The sequence below is a fragment of the Pocillopora verrucosa genome, chromosome 5, assembly GCF_036669915.1.
Source record: "Pocillopora verrucosa isolate sample1 chromosome 5, ASM3666991v2, whole genome shotgun sequence".
NCBI lineage: Eukaryota > Metazoa > Cnidaria > Anthozoa > Scleractinia > Pocilloporidae > Pocillopora > Pocillopora verrucosa.
In genome coordinates this window covers 26015997-26032189 of record NC_089316.1, presented here as the reverse complement: position 1 = coordinate 26032189, position 16193 = coordinate 26015997, and the positions used below count along the sequence as shown (strand labels likewise).

General features: G+C 38.7%; 2 protein-coding genes across 2 annotated transcripts; both read right to left on the bottom strand.

The window, feature by feature from the left end:
* Positions 1-553: 553 nt before the first annotated feature.
* On the bottom strand, positions 554-2656 carry LOC131785582 (melatonin receptor type 1B-B-like). The gene has a single exon (XM_059102499.2). It carries the CDS (start codon positions 2463-2465, stop codon positions 1467-1469), a length of 999 nt encoding a protein of 332 aa, XP_058958482.2. The 5' UTR covers positions 2466-2656; the 3' UTR covers positions 554-1466.
* A 1432-nt stretch (positions 2657-4088) lies between these two features.
* On the bottom strand, positions 4089-12754 carry LOC131785602 (uncharacterized). The gene is made up of 10 exons (XM_059102524.2): positions 12707-12754; positions 11988-12045; positions 10991-11200; positions 8226-8411; positions 7259-7501; positions 6870-7055; positions 6301-6567; positions 5536-5693; positions 4927-5155; positions 4089-4372 (listed from the first exon to the last, which is right to left on the bottom strand). Exons 1-10 carry the CDS (start codon positions 12752-12754, stop codon positions 4089-4091), a joined length of 1869 nt encoding a protein of 622 aa, XP_058958507.2.
* Positions 12755-16193: the final 3439 nt, after the last annotated feature.

Genomic DNA, 16193 nt, shown 5'->3' with positions numbered 1-16193 from the left:
AATATATCATTTATGATGTTTATCCTGTCTGTAATCAGTATCTTACTCGTTGTAATCAAACGAACTCTACGCAGAAAAAGTGTTATTTTGGATCAGAGCGTAGCAAAGGAGGGAGGGGAGGGGGGTCTGATGTCGTTTCGCACATGGATTTTAAAGAAAGAATCACGCGTTATGTAAAAAAGTAAAAACTTAAAATCTCACGTCACCTTGCCTTTTTGTAAAATTTACGGGATTGCTCACGCTTCGCTTAGAAACACTTTGCCTCCCCCTCCCCTCCCCTCTTAGGTTAAGTTTCGTGAGTAGCAGTTAAAATGATTATGTTGTACCAGCTGTGCTACTTCATAATAACAGAGGATCACCAAATGCAATGTTAACCTAAGGAAAAAAATCCGCGTGGTTATCTCAAATAAAACTCTTTCAATTTTTTTAAATACCGTTTCCTAGATTTTAAGCTATGTGATATTTTTTTAATCAAAATCTCGCATGTTTCATTTACGTGACAGATTCTTTGTGTAGCAAACATAATCGAAACATCTCATTAATACTTGGCGTTAGTTTTCAGAAGCTTAAAATAAACCGATCAAGTTAAAAGCTTTCTACTATGTTTTAAGACATTTGAGTAATGTAAAATACCGCTTTGTAACACAAACAACGATGCGATAGAAACCTTTCATTAACGCAAAGTATGACGTACCGCTTCAGATAATCGACAAAACGCGTGCGGAAAAAAGGTTTAGTTTTCAATCTCAAAACAGAAGATAGTCGTTTTCAATTGCATGACGTCAGACTTAGGGTCAGGACAGCAGTTTTCAATTTCAATAAGAAAGAAGTCTTAAAGCTACGTAATTTCTGTCGTCGAGTCTTTCAAGAATGCTTCGCTTATGAAATAAAAATATTTGTCGCCAAAGGGGTATTTTTAGACAAATCTTAACTCCTTGACGAAAGGAGCAGCATTCGTGCTGCGATAATTAATTAATAGTCTCTCGCTCTGTAGTGCTTTTGACAGGTAATTCTTCACCATCTCTTTATTACCCGAGCAGGTGAATTAGTAAGGGATTGATAAAACCATTGTTATCTTCCATATTAACGGTGCAATACTAATATGCCGCAAGATAGCTCTCCTGATTAAAAATGATATCGAGAGATATGGTGTTTATCTTACTTAAGATTGATGTCTCCGTAAAACTAATCACGCGAACCATACATTTTTGTTAAGTTTAAAATTTATTTTTTCATTCTTTTTTTTTCCCCGTTAGGTTTCGTGTAAATAATTTGCCTACGGCATTTCAATAAGTTTAACTCCAGATTAAGGCGTGTAAGCATAACTTTTAGAAACATTTACTTTTAAATAGCCATTAAAATATTTATATAATTACGTAAGTTTAAATTTAAAAACTGTTGTACATGCATGAAAGCATAAAAAAATTTTCAAATTTTGAATAAATTACAAGAGAACATTTTTACCTTTAAGAACGAATTCTGCATAACGTTAATAAATGATACATCTCTTTTCGAACCATTTTGTTCATAAAACCATATATCCAAGGGTTTAAAACTGCACTGGTGTAGGCTAGAAATGTGTAAAACATATAGACTTCGCGGGGAAACCACTTCGTTTGTGTGGTATCTGCAATATCTATAATTACACATGGTATCCAACATAACGAAAACCCTAAAATGATGATGAAAACAATCTTGGATAGTTTGACTTCTTCTCGGCTTAAAATCGATCTTGAATCGTGTTCTCCTCGCGCGGTTTCGTATTCTCGGCGGTGAGTGCGAATTGTGTGTAAAACTCGCGCGTAACACGCAAGAATGACAACAGCGGGGAAAGCTACGAAGAAAATACTGAAGATAATCGTGAAGCGACGACTGTGTTCGATGGACGGGAAAGTCATAACGCAAATGGCTTTTCGAGGGTGGAACACATAACGCGAGGAGAGTGAAATAACCAGAGTTCCCATTATGACAGCTGTGAAGAGGCTGATAGCGATAATAATGAGCAAAGTTTTCAGCTTCGTAAAAATTCTTTTGTAAAAATGTGGACGAACCACGTTCAAGTTTCGATTCGACGCTGTTATAGTTATGATTTGAAGCGATTGGAAAACCAGGAGGTGAATACTGAATCCCTGAATTTGACAAACCAATTCACCGAATGGCCAGTGGTCCATAATCAATGATCCAAGAGTGAGAGGCATAGCAATTGACGCGAGCAAAATGTCTGTCACACACAGTGTAACGATGAACATGTTGGTAATCGTCCGTAACACTCGCTTTCTGTAGATTGTTATACAAACTAACACATTTCCTCCGAGAGCTAACACATTGATGATGAAAAGCAAGCAGATTTCGACGATTTTCTGGGCCAAATTCCGCGATCCTAATACATTTTCGGGTACAGTCTCTAAAGAAATATTTGACATCTTTAGGTCATGGCCCAATGAAACTGCAGACGAGTGGAACATTTTGGTTGTTTTCACTTTCTTTTATATCAAGTTTGTGGGCGGGGAAAATATCCTAAATAAGAGCATAAATTTGCATTTCAGTGTCATACCTAAGCAATTGTTTTCACGCGTCATTGATCTCTTTCTGTCAGTTTCTTTCTCAGAGGCGTTCTCGAACTGTCACCTTTGATTCCTGTTGCCAAATCAAATAATTCTGTGGCGTCCGTTATCTCCAACGCGACCAAAGTGTGTCCTTTCCTATCAGTTTAAAGTATCTGAACTTTTCTAGAATTTTCTTAGGGAAAATAGGTGGTTTTGATGAAGGGACAGGAAATTCGTAACACGGCTAAAAAAAACGTCCTAAGGCCCCTAACGGAAGAAAAGTGGTTTCACGGAGACCGTAAAATTTGCGTCACGCAATTGGAAAGAGATTTAACCAAACATATCTTACTGCCAAAATAAAAAATGAATATGAAATAGAATTGGAATGAAACGATGATAGAAACATTTTAGGCCCCGAAAGAATATTTTACGCCTGCCTCCCACTTCAAATTTCTTCTAACCACGGTTTGACTGAAAATAACTGATTTGATGAGGTCCGGTTCACCCCGTCTTTCAAAAGACTCGACGGCAATTCTAAAACGCAAAGAAAACGTCCTTGAATAAAAGTCTTAATGAGAGAGAAACAATAGCTTACACTTGTTGCGACAAAAAGGAAAAAGCTGTCCATTCAATTGCGGCCTTTCACCGCAAAACAACAGCTAACAGCACAAAATTTCAGAATCACGCAGAGTGCTTAGAGAATTTTTTTCTTTTTCGGTCGCGGAGGTTAATCTCATATTAAGCAACAGAATTACTTGTTTTTCTTCGGGCTTATCCTCGCTGAGAAGACCTGTCAAGATCCGGCCGAGTGACGCAGGATAAAAAAGAAAACAATGAACAACAATGATAATTACTCTGGAAAACCTGAATAGCGACAAAACGAAGCGAAACTTTTTCACCTCGACTCTTCCAGTTCCAGTTCCAGAATAGTCCTCCAAATAGTAATCTTGTTGCTCCGGAAAGGCATTGTTAAAGTGTCAATCAATGTCTCGAAATCATTTGCGTGTTGTGGCACGTGTAATAGTAGCCGAAGTTATATAACTTTTTCTGACAAAGGGCAGAAATCTAGCTTCGAGCCATGTTCGGTTTGTCGACCTTGCATGTGGCTTTTCGCAGTCGCTTGGTTAGTAGATGGTTGTCTTAGCTCTTGACAAGCATATAAAAATTATCTCACAATTAGCAGCGACAAGTTTAAACAGATTATTTACAGGTTAACTTCCCTAGTGATCCTATTGAAGGCGCACAATTATTAGACCACTCGCGTAGAACAGTTTTGAGTTACAGCAAGTGTTACCACAAGTGTAGAAGAGCGAAAATTAGTTAATTACTCCGATGCCCTCTCTTAAGAAATTTACCAGCAAAGCGTAACTTGCTATAATTTAAATTGAGTCGCTTGTAAAAAATTAATTATGTAGAATTCGATTTACTATGTGTATGTTTAAGTCTAGATCTCAGAAGATGATACAGCTGGTAAGAACAAAAACATGGCTTTCTCCTTCACAAATCACTGTTTGCTTAATTTAGCCTTTAGAACTGGACTCTTCATTGAAGTAAGTTCATCCTCTCGTAATACTCAGTACCAGGTCTTTCTCTCAAGCCTTGCTTGCTACTGGTTCCAGTCCTGTTGTTAAGCTCACATGTGTTATCCTGGGAAAGGTAGGTGAATGACTCACACGTCATCTCTACGAGGCAGTAGGCCATACATTTCCATGGTGATGTCACGTGATATTCCAAATGAATCATGTGACCTGTCAGTGCCAACGGAACACCAGCTTTCGACACGGGGAGATAGAAGAAAGCGTCCTCATAATGGATGGCCGAGTTTTCTAGGATTTGAAAGCAAAAAGGAGTCAGAGATTTTGTAACACGATATACAGCTTCTATAACGTATTAAAGTGGCTCAATAAAAACCGACCTCTTTGTTCTTGTTTTGATTTTGTTGTTGTTTTTTTTTCCAAATTTCTGATTTATTAGTCCTGATCAGAAGTCAGGAAAAGTCTGTTCCGGTCAGGAAACGAAGAGAGGGGGAAGTTTGGGTCGATTCGAAAAAAGGAGGGAGGTTTGGGTCGAGTCGAAAAGAGGAGGGAGGCTTAGGCCGGGTCGAAAAAAGGAAGGATGCTTGGGCGTTTGGGCCGGGTCGAAAAAAGGAGGGAGGCTTGGATCGGGTCGCATAGCCCTCATCCTTTTATTTGACCCGACCCAAGCCCCGCGCTTTTTACGCTCTAACGCCTGCTATCATGCCTACTAACTCAACGCCTTGAATAGGCTAGGTTTGAAAAATGACGATGAGAAAAGTTTGGACACATCAAAAAAATCTTACCAAGAATGGCATCCAACAGCTTGCTGTAAACTGACTCGAAGAAACTAACGGAATACTTACCTATACAATATCTCGCTTTGACTACGAAAGATGTCGGCTGCAGCTTGTAGACATGATATCCATAACAATTCCTGACTTGCACCTTCACTTCTGCAAAGCAGCAGGTGCTACTCCAACTAAAACAAACAGTTCGTTGGACAACACCCTCCTCCATAGATGGGTGGCTCCCGCGAAGCCAGCCTGAGGCCTGGGTTCCACAAGCCCAAGGTTCCGTACAAGAGTCTGGTAGCTAGCGAGAAATATGAGTGATTCTTGAACTTTCTGATAAATATGATACAAGACTTGCTAGATAGTTGAATTTCATGACTTTGCAGGGGGGGTCAGAAGTTCCTTATTTCGAATTTGTAGAATGTTATGTTTGCAAGACTGCCATGTAACTTACAGTTGGTAATTTAAGATGCCTATATTACCAGCTTCAGAAGGTGGGCTCTGGTTCACGTAGACATTTATCCCCCCCCCCCCCCCCTCACGCTGACCCCTAAATTTTTGGCAACATAAAACACTAAAACTATTAACTTTCTGCCTTGACGCTCCCTCCCTCTCTAAACACACTTTTTATTTCGCTTTGACGCCTCTGAACCGATGCACTTCGTAAATTATAGATCATACCTGCATTGGACTTCCTGTGGTCTGATCAACAAAGCGGTACCATGTTCGTTCATTAATGCTATTGTCATTTTGTGCCGACACTTGGTTCTGTATTGCATGAAAAGCTGATCTTGTCCCATCCATTAATTCTTTGTACTCAGTGCACATCGAATATTTACCTTGAATGAAAAAAAGAGGAAATCCTTTTAAAATATTTACACACTTCTGTGGGAAAAAAAAAAACTCGGCCATGATGTTCTATGTTGTTATTTTGTTTTGCAAGTAAGGATGAGATTTTGATTTATATAAACTTTTGTCGAAATACAAAATATTCTTCACTGCTTTCATTCCACAAACCTTCTGTTTTTTTAGTTCATTCGAGAAACCAGAAAAATTTATCAAATATAAAAAAAACGCAGATATAAAAAATAAATGAAGGGAGGAAAGGATAAAAAGGGTTGTTTGTGCTTGAGCCAAGTGACTCCTCCCGCCCTTCCCAAGCGGGAGCTTATTCCAGTTTCCACAGCATGAACTGACGAGGAGTGTTATTACTCTCCCCTGGATTGGATGCCAGTCCATCAAAAGGCTACTCTCCCCCCCCCCCCCCCCAACTCCCCAGAATTTCATCAGGTTTTTATGACAATTTTCTGGTATCAATTAACAGTTGGTTCGAAAAAGCTTATTGGAATAAAAGCGTAAGGTGCACGCTCAACCTCAGGACTTGTAGTTGTTACTGAAGTGCGCCCTTAAAACTTGATTAAAATACTGTCCAGTTCTTTAACTTACTTTGCAAATTTAACACAAATCTGTGAAAATCAGTGCCATGTTTGTTACTGGCCACACAATCAATTTTCCACGTGTTGTTATTCCATGATGCAATGATTGACAGATTCAGTCTCAGGTCGGAGGTGCTGTTTTGAAGGACGACGCCATCTTTGACCCAAGCTACAAACGGTTCAGGGTAGCCGAAAGGCTCTGGACAGACCAAAGTTAGGGAACTTTTATCATAAGCGTCCTGTACTGTCTGCTCCACTGGTTTGTTCTTCAGAATGGCTAGAATGAGATGTATCAAAAAAAGATGTTACGGCTATCATTTTATTGCTTATAGGAGTCGCTTCCTAGTAAGAATTATGACTTAAGCCATGTTGTTTAATAAAGTAGTTGGGTTTGTAGGAGCGTAGTATTCTTTCTGCTGATTACAGAATGCCGTAACACTGGTCTCATCAAGATAAGGAACAAAGAGTTATTCTGAATCACACCTCATCGCTATTTCCCTCTTTCCCACGCCTCTCTCTCTCTCTCTCTCTCTCTCTGGGCTAAGAAAGAGAATGAAATTAACTTCGGGTATACCTCACCTCTGCTTTCAGAATAAACCTCCACTTCGCACAATGTCAGAAACATTCCAGTTCCCTCAAGTCTGATATTTACATATCGCCCTGTTTTTCTCGGTTTGCAATAAAACGAAGCTTTGTGTACAGTGGCCATTGAGTACAATCCACCACACCTTGGATTTGAGTTCCCATTATTCTCCAAACTGTCTCCTAAGCAGAAAAAAGTCTACGTGAGAGGCATGCGTTTTTCGTTGCATTCGAAGTACATGGGGATTCTTGAAGAGCTGTGGTATATTAAGGTTAAGACCGTAGCTTTTTACAATCGCAAAATAAAGTTAACATCGCATGAAAGACTTCGAACTAAACGTAAGGAAACAAAAAATCATTTCATTCAACGTGAACGTTCAGCTTACCCACATAAATTGCTATGTTGCGCAGCCTATCCATGCAACATCCTACCCTGTTGACTATGAACACCTCTGACACGTGCTGACTTGAACCCAGATCCACTCGCCACCAGGGATAATTTTGTCCAGCTGTATGTGTACAACTTAACCCATTATAATGGCTGTCAAGATTTCCATCCAGTGCGTGCGCAGGAAAACCATCATATGCCGTAGTGGACTGTGTTGCTGATCGACCTGCGGCAATGTTTACTAATAAAAAACAAAACAAATCAAAAGAAGACTTCTATAGAGTCAGCCAGCCTCTCATTCCGTACACAGCTACTGACCTTTCTCTTTCGTCTTTTAACTGAAATCTCTTTCGAATCCCTTACCTACCCACGTGCATTCCTTCCTATGTATCTCTATTTTCCTACTCACTACCTTCTAACCTTACTTAACAGGCTACATACTTGCTTACCAACCGACCTTCCTAATCATCGACCTACCCAATCATTTTACCTAGCTGCCTTACCTCTCCACCTAGTTTCTCATATAGCAACCAGTCTTATTGTCCACCTTGTTATCTTGCCTCCTGTTACGAAAAATTGTCTAGGTTAAGTCCTGGAACATTCTACAGAACAGTCTAGAACCCGAAGTCATCCAGACGTGACCTTCTTGTACAAGAACGTTCTGGAACATTCTATTTCTTATGTAATTACTCAGATTTGGAAACCGTGTTAATCTACTAAATTTGGTTCTTTAGAGAAGTTTCTAGATCCTTGTACTTTATGTATATAAGAGCGATAGTTTCATCGAAAAAACAGAGAGAACTGTGAGGAGGCTTAGTGCTGTATAGTCGAGAACTCAACTACGTGGAAATAAATCAGTTTGTTGCTGTTGCCGACGATCTTGAGTTTTGTCTAGGAACAACCCTGCTCTACATCGACACTCGTAGCACCTCCCTGTTTACACTTGCCCATAGGAGTTTATTCACCTGCTGGATTAGAATTCACTGACACCGCACAGATATCCAGCTTCTTATTCTTTCCCGCTATACGGATGTTCACATATCGACCCCTGACACCAGGGGTGCAATCGAATGACTTTTCCTGTGAAGATGTCATAGTGTATGGTCCTCCACACTTTTGGTTGGAATTTCCTTCGTTATCGAGACTGTTTCCTGAGGAAAAAGTAAAATACCAGAAATATAAATAACAAAAATACTTCATTTGAATCGATAAATAAAAACATGAATAAAAGCTTTGTTTATAATCAAGCGCCATCCTGAAATCATTTTAAGACGTTTACCGTCTTCTGCTGTCTTCTGTAGCGTCACGGCCAGAACTAAAAATATAATGAACTAGTAGCGATAAGCTAGAAATCACAAAAGGACAGAACTCAAATGTGTATCAAGTGCGAATGTCGGACTAATAAGACACTTCGAAAAAAAAACAATAACAAGCACCCGGAAACATCGGTCACTTATCATCACTCACTCACTCAATCGCTCGTCCCCGAAAGAAGTGACTTCGCCTTCTAATATATAAGAGGCACAGCCCAAAAAAGTCGCACACTGATGTCCATGATAAAAAATGGGACACTAATGTCTGCCCAAAATCAAAAATCGGCCACTGCTATCCAAAGTCGGCCACCAATGTCTAAAATAAAAAACGGTCACTTGTGTCTCAAAATGGAAAAACGGTGACTAATGTCCAAAATAAAAAATCAGCCATTTGTGCCCGAAATCAAATATCGGCCTGGTGTCCAAAATAAAATCCAAAAGATAAGCCTCTGGCATCCAAAAGCATAAATCGGCCACAACTATCCAAAAGCAGATATCGGCTATTAGAGTCCTTAATAAAATATCGCCCACTTATCTCCAAAATTAAAGATCGCTCACAAGTGTTGAAAAGTATAAAACGTGTCCAAAGTAAAAGATGGGCCAATACCGTCCAAAAAAAAAAAAAAAACAGCCACTTTACCAAAATTATAAATCGGCCTCGAGTGTCCAAAAGCAAAGATCGCCTACTAAATTCCAAAATAAAAAAAAAACCGCCCACTTATCTCTAAAAGCAATAATGAGCCTTTAGTGTCCAAAATAAAAAATGGGCAGTTTAAGACTGGAATTACAAAATTGTAGCACAATTTTTATAGCTTTGACAAGAACAAGCGGTTGTATAAAGATACTAGGAGGTACTGTTGCAGAATATACGTCTTAGATGCAAAAGAGAAAACCGGCCGAATCCCACATATTCATGAGTACCCTGTTCCAGGGAGAAAGGTGTTTAAAAATTATAGTCGCTAATTAGCGCACTCAATAAATAATTAATGGTGACATTTTATCATATTAACAATATAATAATAATAATAATTGTAATGATAAAAATAGTAATAGTAATATGGGGGCTAACTTGGGAACATCTGTTTCTCTGTCGGTATAGGCGACCCTAGACCCTATTTCTCTATAGGCTCCGATCATGATTAAAATGTTCTTTTTTTAATTCTGTCTGTTAATTGTAAATCATTTTCTTGTTTCATTTCAGTTCCATTTTTGTGAGACTTTTGTTTCATTCAACAAGGCATTCCGATCACATTATATGATCATATTACGCCATTCCACCGTTCTATCATTCCGAATATGGTCCTCCTGTTAAACTTAATGTATCCTTAAAAATAAAAGCTAAGTTTTTCGTTTGTCTCACGATGTAGTCACGATTGATGAAGACCGCGACATTTCGACTGCATACTGCTAGTCTTCTTCAGGCGATGAGGTCGACTGGTCATGCGTGATCTTATAAAGCATGATGCTCTGCTGTGATTAGTTGTTTTTCAACAGCTCTGATTGGTGTATTTCGACCCTTGCTGATCAGAGCATCATGCTTTATAAGATCACGCATGACCAGTCGACCTCATTGCCTGAGGAAGACTAGCAGTATGCAGTCGAAACGTCACGATCTACATCACACGTGACTACATCGTGAGACAAACGAAAAACTTAGTTTTTATTGTTATTCACCACGATGAATAACCACAACCTTTTCTACGAAATTAATGTATCCTTGTTTCGGAGCCTGCTCGCTTCGCAAATTTAGCAGCTCTTTTGGGCCCAAGTTGCTGATTGAAATGGTGAAATGCTCTCTCTTCAAATTTGTCTTCAAAATCTCCACGATGTGCAGATCAAACTTATTTAGATATTTCTGCAAGGAAAAGTCTTGTTTTCAATTTCGTGCCGGACGACGCCACTGTGAAATTATTTTTGAATGTTTATCATCTTTTGAAGTGTCACGGCAAGAACTGAAAAAATTATATTTTCGAATTTACTGGGCCTAATTTGCTGATTCAAACGGCAATACGCCATCTCTTCAAAGAAATAAATTTTTTCCAAGCTCTCATAGTGCACTGATCACAACTTTTAAGCTATTTCTGGAAAGGAAATTATTGTTTTTTCACGCGCCATCCTGATGTAATTGTGAGATGTTTATAGATCTTCTGCAGTACCAAACAACAGGTAGCAACCGGAAACATCGGGTGAAAATTGGGCCAAGATCGGAATTCTGCGTCAGTTACCATCACTCGCTCACTCATTCGGTAGACGTATGTGACTTTACCTCCTACAGGAGGTAGTAGCCACAGCAAGTCATTGGTCTTGTCACGAGAGTCAAACCCTTTGAAAAAAACTACAATAGGACGAGTAATTAATTAGTTATTTGTGCCAGTAAGGAAAAAATATTTTAGACATGTGAGCCAAGAACCACTGACCGATTCTTATTTCAAAATCTGCCAATCCATTTGCACCGCTAATAATGTTTACTACGTCCACGCTGTAACTCTTCCCCAAATCAACTCGCCACCAGGGATCCGTTAGGAGACTGGTCACTGCACACCTGCCTGTGGTTCCTTCAACAGCCAGTGCAGCTACTGAACCATCGTCACCAGACATGTATGCTGGTTGTCTTAATGCCAAATCAGCTAATGTCAAAAGATAATTGAATACTTTGTTACAATGGAATCTTCCACTTTAGGCAGTCATACTTCAAGCAGCTAACGATCGGATTGGTCAACTTGGACAGCTCAACAACCAATAAAAAATAAGACGCAAATTTTAATAGCCAATGGGATCTTACTATCTTGCCAATGCTGGCCAATCAACGTTCGCTCTGACGAAAGACTAACGCTCGAAACGTCTGCTTTGAAACTCTTAACGGTGGCCAATTTACGTTATCAACGAATTAATGATACCAAATTACCTTAATAACGAAAACCGAAAAAAAATGAAAAATGATGAAATAAGCCAGCCAGAAAGAAATTATTGCTTTCCTAACTGTTTAATGAAAATAATAATGACAAAAAACGCTGCTGATTTAGAGAAATGGGAAACCAACGCAAAAGCTTAAGTTTACGATGTAATTGATCCAGTTTTAAACAAATGGCCCAAAGCAGGTGGCGTTAGAATTTTGAGGTTTCATCAAAATTCCAGAAGCAAGTTCCTTGCACTTAGCTATAAACACGATTTATTTCATAAAATTAAGACGTCGTGACGCAAAAATACAACAGCAGTCTTAATTTGTCGCTTCCGCAGCTACCACTATTTAAAAGAAATTGTTGTTGCCATTTGTCTGGCGAACAACACGTTTCGTCTACATACCGTTATATTTAATCTTCGACGACAAACATTTTCGGTTGTAGTGCCAAAACATTTCCTTAGTTCAGTAACAGTTCATATGTTGTAAATCATAGTTCTTTCGTCTCTACGTACCTGACATTACTTCCGAGGCTCTTAAGAACAAAATCAGAAATCCAATTTGTACCATAACCTGCATTAGAAAGTCAGAAAATATATTTGTCACATAACACTTTTTATAGAATTTAGAATTCCAAGTTTTCTCTTCTAAATGAGTGTTATATACAGAAAACCACTGAAGGCTTTACAAACGGGTTGGCATGGCCCAAACATTATGTGTCAGGAGTGAGGGTTTTAAATTATTAAGTTTAGAGCTAAGTTTTAAAGTGCTGTGAACGTCTCATGTCTCGAATAGCAGAAATTGTGCAAGCAGTGTTTGCATCGATTCGGACTAGAAAATTCCCTTCAAATTAATGGTTTTTTACTTAAACTAACCCAAACAAAAGGTTAATGTTGTCAGTTGTAATAGTAATTTTGACTAAAGTTTGGGCCGACTGGTTGTAATTTTGGGATGAGTGTCAAGTTTCATTCATAAAATGAGCTGATATGATGAGTAAACTCTAGGATAGCAAACGGAACTGATCATTGAGCCAAGGGTGAGTATGTACGCTGGATAAACCAAAAGCATGAATATGGTTTTTCTGGCCAAAGACAGTTGCAAAAAGTTAAGCACTGAATTTCTGCCTCAGTCCTAACTGTTACGCTCGAAAAGTTGGAAGATTTTAGCATTGTAGTTTCTTTGGGTTTAAGGACAACAGAATTTTGTATCGAAGCGAAAAAATCATTGTACTTACACATATTGAGGTCATTTTGAGCAGAGCGTCGCTGGTAATTTCAGACATCTCTAAAATATCAACAACAAAAAAACAAGAAGATAAATTAGCCTTGACAAACATGCGGTTTGCACCACTGGGATTAGCTTTGAGATGTAGCTATTCTAATTAGCGTAAATGGCCAATATCATCTGTCACAGTCACATTGTTTTGGTCGAATGATACTTAAATTCTTAATTTTGATTCATTGTTTTGAAATTTCTTAAATTCTTCACTCAACCGGGTTTTGGGGGGGGGGGGGGGGAAAGGGGGGCGATTGATATCGATAGTCATGGTGAATTAACTCTTTAAAGTTTTTATTGTGACTAAGATTAATTTTCAATTTTTGTTTTATTCTTTCATACTGTTTTTTGTTTTGCATTATATCACTTTCGACTGAAGTGGTTTGCGACAGGTTGACGTAAGGGCAAAACCAGTGCAAATTACACCACATCCAATCAGAACGAATTTTCGCATCTTAAGGAGCCAATGAAAATTCAAAGATAGTGTGCGAGCGGACCTTCGTCATTAGCGCTTCTGCAAGAGCGTTATTTCGCCAGCGGGAAAGTGTATGAGTCCTTGATCAACGTGGACCAGCGAGATGTCTGAATTGGGTTTAGCACCGATAATGAAGACCCGCGAGAACGCTTTTTTTCCGTTTCCGGTACCTAGAATGATGTCAATATTTTGGCAATTTGATCGTTAAAATTGTCAAATTAGTAGCCGATAAAATTTAGAGCCAAAATTCCTGCAAACTTTTTCCCTGACTCGTTTCAAACCTTCCTGCGAGCGGAGAAACGCACGTCCTTATTGGTTGAAAACAAGTGCATTCTCTTGTTACACGAGTGCAAATTACAAATAGCACGCGCACGCTTTCAAAATTTCGACGGTCTTGACTCTCTGATGTTTTTTTATGTTCATTATTAACAAATAATAACACGATTTCTCTTGCAATTTGATGTAATGAACACTTGCAAATTTCTGAAAGACTACAAATGGCACTCACTCCACGTGCAATTTTGTTGACTTTGAAAAATTTACTCCTGCGTATTACCACCAACTTGCACTCGAAATCATGTTATTACCTATACTAATTACGCTTGGGTAAACGCGGACTTTTCTACAAGTAGCGGTTATTTATGAAGTTATCGCAATTAACAAAACGATCAAACATTGCAAGCGAGTTTCAATTACAAATATTGCAGATGTCAAAAGAAGCCTAAAATATCCAAGCTTCCACAGGATTCGAACTCGCCCCTTTCCGATACAGTCACAAACAAGGTGGGCGCTATATGCACCTGAACTTTAAGTAGGGTAACATATATAATGCCGGAATTATTTTGAGCGTGCTTTTGACAAAGCATTGAGCACAACGCCGGTCTAATGACTTAAATTCTTACAAATTTCCTGGATGCCACAGTTCACATGTCGAGATTAACATATGTAGCCTGAGTTTTGTTCGCAGTAAGCCTAACTTTTTATAGCTTGTAGTTTAAAAATTTACTCCAATAAAATGTGTTCTGAACTTTCCTTAGCTAGTTTTATTTGTTAATACTAGGGAGGACGGAATGACCGAAATATTTCTCAAATTGGCTTCATTACTTTGCGACTCCGCTCAATACGAGATTATATTTTTATTTTAACTAGCCGCCAAAACTTTTGCAGTATTTCCTTCTCAAAGTCAGAATCAGTTCAAATTATTCCTATCGGAAGCCAAGCAGCTTTAAGTTACCCAGTCAGAAAAATAAACGTTGCTAGTGCAACATCAGATATTGTCATGCTGACTGAGAAAATGAATCTCAATTTTGTTTCGTAGGATAGTGTAATTTCAAGAGAAGACATATACATGTTGTTATCGCATGGAAAAATGTATGTACTTACAGTAAGCTATGCTTACATGAATTAAGCATCATTTCACTTGTACTTGTAGATTTAGGAGAACTGCTAAGTTTAACGCCGATAAGACTCCTTGCTGGATTATTAACAGAAAAAAAAGATTTAACACCTCTGTAGGAAGTCTTCTTGGTGAATGAAAAATTTATACGCGCAATTGGCAAAACCAGCAATGTCAATGGAGGTCTTTTTGGTAGATTTGTCCTTTATTGCTGTCGAGGGAAGATGAAAAGAATTGGTTTAAACTTTTCGGGTTTTTGTTGCGAGAATTAATTTCAGTTTGTCGGTAATTTATTGTGCACAAAGCCGGGTTTCCTCATGAAAAATTGCATCTGTGAGAGCATAAAATTTGGAATTGAACCATGATACATATTTAAGCTTTCTTAAACTTAATCACCATGTGTCTTTGGAATGTGTAACTTACCTTCTTCAGCACAAATTTGTAAACGTTTTCACCTCTCACCGTTTTAAGAAAAGTAGAAAAAAAAACTGTAACCTAACTAATTAAAATTCACCTTTTAAAAAACTTCATACGTCTAAATTTATCCTTGACACTGAATCAGTCTTCAATATTTAATGAAAATTAGGCAGACGCTTTTAATTAGCTTTAACAAAGCAACCATTAATCATTTGCATTAGTTCTTCGTCTTTGGCTCAGACGAATGGCTGACGCTCGAGACGACTGCTTTAGAAACTTTTATAATCAATTCACTTTGTAGAACCAAATTAACTTGTAATTCCCTCACTGACGCAATACCACAGTTCCTTTAGAAATTTACTTCCTTCGCCGTTTGCGGAGCCTAATTTTCTAGTCATCAGGTCTCATAAGCCGTTGACACACCTGGCGATTTTCAGTACGCCGATCGCCGCGATCGGCGTAAATCGCCAGGTGTGCCCGGTGCGGCGATTGCGATTTTCGCCGATCGCCGCGATCGGCGTATAAAATCGCCGATATCTGGCATGTCAGATATCGGCGGGTAAATTCGCTAGCATTCGCCAAGTCTGCCCGGTCCCGCGATTTTCTCCCCTTTCCAATGCGAGTCGCCAGTAAAATTAACCAATCAAGTTGGGCGATATTATCACATGACTATTCGAAATGGCGGAGGGCATCGAAAATTGTTTCTGAACTGAAGAAAAAGACGTCACCCGATGGAAGCTGTGATCAGGCTGAAGTGCCACGCGATCGCGACCGGCTAAGTGTGTCCGGCGATCAAATTCGCAGCGATCGGCGTATAATATCGTCAGGTGTGTCGCTGGCTATACATTAGATGAGTGATTTAAGGCTACAGGAATACGGCATACCTTCGTCTTCGGACAGAGAACTATGCCTCGCTATTAATAATTAATTAATTTATAAATCTCTAGATACGTTTAAAAAACAGTAAACATCATACATCGGCCAATCAGGAGGTACTTACCAGATCGAAAACAAAAAAATTGTGTTTTCAAAATCAGTTGCTTTTCAACAAAGATTTCTTTTCATGAGATTAAATTTTCACTGGAGAAAAAAATGGAAATAAAATTCGATTATTTTTTTTTAATATTTAATGAGTAATTAATATTTCTAGCTTTTCAC

Coding starts and splice junctions, on each gene's coding strand:
- LOC131785602 (XM_059102524.2), bottom strand. CDS start 12,754: ATGTCTGAAATTACCAGCGACGCTCTGCTCAAAATGACCTCAATATGT. Junction 5,156..5,535: donor CCACAGGAAGTCCAATGCAG/GTATGATCTATA, acceptor ATTTCTCGCTAG/CTACCAGACTCTTGTACGGA. Junction 4,373..4,926: donor CAAAGCGAGATATTGTATAG/GTAAGTATTCCG, acceptor TTCAAATCCTAG/AAAACTCGGCCATCCATTAT.
- LOC131785582 (XM_059102499.2), bottom strand. CDS start 2,465: ATGTTCCACTCGTCTGCAGTTTCATTGGGCCATGACCTAAAGATGTCA.